The 6,000-nt window shown below is 53.9% G+C and overlaps 1 protein-coding gene across 2 annotated transcripts; it reads left to right on the top strand.

Annotated features, from left to right (window-relative positions):
* Positions 1-603: 603 nt before the first annotated feature.
* On the top strand, positions 604-3,188 carry LOC103986811 (uncharacterized). Of its 2 annotated transcripts, none has more exons than XM_065156900.1 (3): positions 604-1,357; positions 1,786-1,900; positions 2,009-3,188. In XM_065156900.1, the coding sequence occupies exon 1, from the start codon at positions 719-721 to the stop codon at positions 1,322-1,324; it is 606 nt and encodes a 201-aa protein (XP_065012972.1). In that variant the 5' UTR covers positions 604-718; the 3' UTR covers positions 1,325-1,357; positions 1,786-1,900; positions 2,009-3,188. The 2 variants fall into 2 exon arrangements, with proteins under 2 accessions (XP_065012972.1, XP_065012971.1); XM_065156899.1 differs by having other exon boundaries at positions 1,783-1,900.
* The last annotated feature ends 2,812 nt before the right edge of the window (positions 3,189-6,000 follow it).

Here is a 6,000-nt window from a genome sequence, read left to right as displayed (position 1 = left end):
ACGGTTTGAAGATTCAGTAGGCTACAAGCTTCCTCCAAGTAACAATGGGCCGCCCGCCATCTTTCGGCATAAAAAATAATACTACGATATTTTATGGTAGATTGAGACCCGAACGCTAATAGTAAAGATTTTTATGGAACATTTTGATGCCATCAAAGTGACAACTAATGTTTGGGTGGTGTGGGGGGTCCCGACAAATAATGATGGCTGGAGCCGGCTCTCCCAATTCGCAAGAGTCGGATCTTTCGTCAGCAATAATACCCCATCCTTTTATTATAATCTTCTAAATTCTGCTCACCACCGGTGCCTTCACCGCCTGCCGTGTGTACATCGGCATCTCCGCTCTATGCGCGCACGTCCTGCTCAATGGCAATCTCGCAATAAACAGAAAGGTAAGGCTCGTTACCGACGCGTGGAGACCACCGGGCGGCGCATGGTGAGATCCGTTGCTTGGGAGTCACGCGTCCTGACTGACTGCGTCGAGTCAACTAACCCGCATCCGACGCCCGCTGTGGTTGAACCAACCCGTTCTCACCGAAAGTGGTCTTTCATTACCATCTATGCCCTGACTCGCTGGCTATAAATACCACGCCGGAGTTAAGCTGTGTTTGCCAAACTCGATAGACGGGAAGCCCACAGCTCTCCAACCAGTCAGGTACTTCTTCCGTTTCGGCTTTGACTTAGAGAGAGAGAGAGAGAGAGAGAGAGAGAGAGAGAGATGGCGACGTCTTCAAGAAGATCTAGCGGGCCGGTGCTCCCTTTCCGGCGATCGATCTCGCCCGGAGGAGGCGGTACTGCCTCCGCCTTCGCCTCCTCCTCCTCCAGCTTCACCGCTCACTCTCCAGCCTCCTTCTTCCACCACCATCAACACCACCGATCCGCCTCCCCCACCCGTGTCCACTTCGTCGGCGCTGCTCATCCCCCAACCCCCTCCGTCCGTCTGTCCTTCGACCGGTCCACCTCCCCTGGCCGCTCCCTAGCCGCCCCCGACAAGCGATCCGTAGCCCCTGCCGCCGCTCCCGCCCGCCGCACCTGTCTCTGCTCCCCCAGCACGCACCCTGGATCCTTCCGCTGCAGCCTCCACAAAGGCCTCAACCTGCACCACCACGGCAACGTCGCCGCCGCTTCGCCGTCCAATAGGCTCAACGCTCGACGGTCCGCTATGACAAACTCGCTGGTCAGGATCGGGGCCGTGGAGGGCGAGTGGGTAAAGCGCGCCCTCGCTGCTCTCATCCGACCCTCCTCCCACCAGCAGCGGCGGCGGGCGGGCTTCCAACCCCGCCCCAGCCGCCTCTCCCGGATGTCCAAGGCCGACGATCTCTGATCCCCGCCTTCCGATCCACAGATCTCGTACCAGGTTCGTAAATATCATTCAAAATAATTCATCACCTTTTCCTCATCGTCACCGCGGAGATTCGCCGGCGACCGCGATCCAGATCTTGGAGCGTTTCGGAGCTCGGATTTTTCGGATTACTTCTTTTTGTTCATAGCATTTTGTACCAAGAAAGACAGGGAAAAATAATATCTCGAGTGGGGCGGCGAACAGACAAGCCGTTCGTTTGTACATACTCTTTTGTGGCAGGCGTTGATGCTGCCAATTGAACAAACAGATTGAGTCGAACCGAGACTAACTCCTTGAAGTAAAAGAAAAATCCTTAAAAATTCATTTAATTTGCTCTAAATAACCTAACATTGATTCATTTTTTTCTGATTATGTTCGAGAAATAGTTTCTTCGGGTGGCAATTAACCGAGTGTGATGTTGGGTTGGTTATGCATTGCAGCAGGGCTAACGTGTTCGTCCGTTCCGTTATGCTTCCCGTTGGGCGTCGTTTCCGTTGCCGTCGGTGTAAACAGCGTCACCACCGTCGTCCGTCGTATGCGCGTCCTTTGTTCCGTGAGGTAAAGAATTATCTTTTTGTGTTATAATTTTTCTGCTTTATTGTTATTGTGCATTATTTGCTTTTATAAGTGTCTAATTCAATCGTTCTCTCGTTGTTTTCGTTGCAGGACCGGTGGGAATTTTGACTTGGAATTTCTCAGAAAAGAACACAGATGATTAACATCAATAATAAATAAATAAATATATCAATCAGTTCAGTATATTATTTCCAAATAAATAAATTAATTGAAAATTTTGGGGACTAAAAAGCTGCAAGTTGAAACTACGCAAGGAATCAGATCTGACCCACTAAAGGAAGAAAGGGGCACTAGGGACAAAAGAGACTGGCCAACTAAAACACTTCCATCTCGAATTGATGTTAGAATTTTAGCCTCGGAAGGCGCTGGAAGTAATACATGCCGATTGCCGCAGTAATGGGCCTTCGACTTTGACGGCGTCCGAGGTCGGTTGGAAATGGTCAATGTGACCTTCTCGTGGGTCGCACAAGAAGCGGTGGAGAACCACCTCAGGGCCCCTATGGCCCCATATGAGGTTAACATGACATCATCATTTCTGACTTACCGGTTCTTCGACATAACATTTGTGACAACATACTGCCGACGGAGCTTCGCGGATCAGAGTGGGTGGAAACATATTAGGAGTGACGCGGAGAAGTTGATTCAGCCGATCGGATTGATTCACTAATTTTCGAATCTTTAAAAAAATAAAAAAATAATTATTTATTTAATAAATATGAATTATTTTTTAAAAAAATTATAAATATTAAAAAAAATAATTCCGATATTATTATTTTAAAAATAAATATTATATATATTTTAATATAGTTGAAATATATATTAATTTTAAAAAAAATTATCAACACAAACATATCTAATTTATACCGAATGAGTATCATGACCATTTAAGCATATCAATGTAATCAACAACGACACACAAGATATAAAACCTTCGGTTTAGACGGTAGGCAACCTGAACTAGCACTACAAGTGAGAAAAGGAAGAGCTGCTTTAGAATAATGTGGCTACCAAGTCAACGTACGCCGCTCTTTTAAGCTTCCCATGGTCCGTTTGTATGGTGCTTTTTATTGTACGGCAAATATTACATATGGCAAAAGACGTTTTGTACTCTGACAAGCGACTGGGAGTTGTAACTGTCGGAAATAGTGTGGACTTATTCAAGATGGAAATCTGCCCTTTACTTTTTTCTAGATTGAGTTTTAAAGATCAAATGAAAGATCACTTTTGTTCAACCTCTAAATAATATCAATAACAACTCGTAATATTGTAATTATTGGGATGGGTTACATAGATGCTTTCCTACCACAGGTAGAAAACTACACTATCACAATACAAACCCGTCGTGGGAAACAACTTTGAGTCGTGGCCTCGGGGTCGACGCGGCTCGATTCGGGTCCGGACGATGAGGATCTCCCTGGGGCATTCCTTGAGCCCGCTGAGGCGGTCGGGTGCGGTGTCCGATCGAGACGGTGTAGTCGTCTCCTCCGGGCAAGAACTCCTCGCCTGCGTGTCCGACGAGGACCTTCGGTTTCGCACCTGCATAAAGGTCGGGACGGAGTGCTCGGCCCGACCCCTTCGACGATCAAGTTAGCAGATGTGGAGGGGGTTTCAGATGAAGAAGTGTTTTTGTGTGTCTGTCTCTCCCTCTGATGAACGAGAGGGTATTTATAGGGAAGCTTACTGCTTCCTAAGCTGCCCGCTTGTAGGGGGCAAGCTGGTAGCGTTTGACTTTGTGTTGGCGTGGCGTGAAGAATTGAGCTTTGGCAGGATGTTAATGTGCCTCGGTCGGCGTTCCGGTCTGCATTGACCAGGTGTTGTTGCGTGAGGCGTCATTTGACGTCAGCCGAGTCTTATCATAATTACTATCCTCATCATATTCCCCCTCGGAAAGAAGCTATGCGTCGATCGTTGTAACCGGAGTCCGAGGCATGGGTTCAGCTTTCAAGTGGGCTGGCCGCGCAGGCGTGGTCTCGGGGAGCATGGAGCCGAGGAGCCGAGGAGCACGACGTAGGTGGGCTGGCCGCGCAGGCGCGTCTCGGGTCATGGAGCCGACGAGCACGACGCAAGCGGGCTGGCCGCGCAGGTGTGTCTCGGGGAGCATGAGGCCGAAGAGCCGAGGAGCATGACACAGGCGGGCTGGCTGCGCAGGTGTGTCTCGGGGAGCATAAGGCCGAGGAGCCAAGGAGCCGAGGAGCATGACACAAGCAGGCTGGCCACGCAGGTGTGATCTCGGGGAGTATGGAGTCGAGGAGAACGACGTAGGCGGGCTAGCCGCGCAGGTGTGTCTCGGGGCATGGGGCCGAGGAGCACGATGCAGGCAGGCTGGCCACGCAGGTGTGTCTCAGGGCATGGAGCCGAGGAGCACGACGCAGGCGAGCTGGTCGCGCAGGTGTGGTCTCGGGCATCCTGCGGCCGAGGAGCACGACGCAGGCGGGTAGACCGCGCAGGTGTGGTCTCGGGCATCATGCAACCAAGTAGCACGACGCAGGCGGGCAGATCGCGCAGGCGGGTCTTGAGTCATGGAGCCGAGGATCACGAAGCAGGCGGGCTGGCCACGCAGGTGTGTCTCAGGGAGCATGGAGCCGAGGAGCCGAGGAGCATGACACAAGCGGTCTGGCCGCACAGGTGTGTCTCGGGGCATGGGGCCGAGGAGCACGACGCAGGCGGGCTGACCGTGCAGGTGTGTCTCGGGGAGCATGGAGCCGAGGAGCACGACGCAGGCGGGCTGGCCGTGCAGGTGTGTCTCGGGGAGTATGGAGCCGAGGAGCACGACGCAGGCGGGCTGGCCGTGCAGGTGTGTCTCGGGGAGCATGGAGCCGAGGAGCACGACTCAGGCGGGTTGGGCGCGCAAGTGTGTCTCGAGGCATGGGGCCGAGGAGTACGACGCAGGCGGGCTGGCCGCGCAGGTGTGTCTCGAAGCATGGAGTCGAGAAGCACGACGAAGGGGGGTTGGCCGCGCAGGTGTGGTCTCGAGCATCATGTGGCCGAGTAGCACGACGCAGGCGGGCAGACCGCGTAGGTGTGGTCTCGGGCATAATGCGACCGAGTAGCACGACGCAGGCGGGCAGACCGTGCAGGCGTGGTCTCGGGCCTCATGCGACCGAGTAACACGACGCAGGCGGGCAGACCGCGCAGGCGTGGTCTCGGGCCTCATGCGGCCGAGTAGCACGACGCAGGCGGGTAGACCGTGTAGGCGTGGTCTCGGGCAGCAGGCCGCCCTGAGGGGGGCTCGGCAGTCTACGGCCGAGGGATATGGCAAAGGCCGAAGGACACGACTCAGGCAAGCAGACCGTCCTGAGGTAGAACTCGGGCAGTCTACGGCCGAGGGACACGGGACGGGCAGGCCATGCTAAGTTGGACTCGGCAGTCTATTGCCGAGGGACACGGCTCAGGTGGAGGGACACGACTCAAGCGGGCAGGGTGTCCTAAGGTAGAACTCGGGCAGTCTACGACCGAGGGACACGGCTCAGGCGGGCAGGCCATGCTGAGGTGGACTCGGTAGTCTACTACCGAGGGACACGACTCAAGCGGGTAGGTCGTCCTGAGGTAGAACTCGGGCAGTCTACGGCCGAGGGACACGGCTCAGGCAAGCAGGCCATGCTGAGGTGGACTCGGCAGACTTCGACCGAGCCGTATAGATTCAGAAGGATTTAGGCCGGGGCTAACCGCGAGCCGGGAGGTAGTCATGTAGATACTAAACCTTCGCTCGGAAGATACTAAGGCAGGGCTTAAATTTTTTTTCACGAGGACTACATCGGATAGCCGTTGCGGGTGCTTGACCCCTTCTATAGAGCCCACTGCCGAAAGTCGTCCCTTCTCCTTACGACCGTCCAGGCCCCTACCGTGATGTATTGGTTAGCCCGCTGGAGTCTCTTTGGCACCGTGGTGGGGGGTCGCTCCACGAGGGACCAGAGGAATCTGGAAGGTCGCAGGCCTATTATAAACGCCTGCACCAACAGAGAAGGGTGAGTGTCCGGCAAACCTCGGATTTGCATGGCAAAGCGATCCACAAAATGTGAGAGGGGCTCGTCCTCCCTTTGTTTGAGTCTGAGGAGCAATGCCGCGGAGGGCCTTGGCCATGC

Source organism: Musa acuminata, chromosome BXJ3-6 (assembly GCF_036884655.1).
Source record: "Musa acuminata AAA Group cultivar baxijiao chromosome BXJ3-6, Cavendish_Baxijiao_AAA, whole genome shotgun sequence".
NCBI classification, from domain to species: domain Eukaryota; kingdom Viridiplantae; phylum Streptophyta; class Magnoliopsida; order Zingiberales; family Musaceae; genus Musa; species Musa acuminata.
The sequence above is the reverse complement of the archived record's forward strand: the minus strand, read 5'-3'. Positions and strand labels throughout refer to the sequence as shown.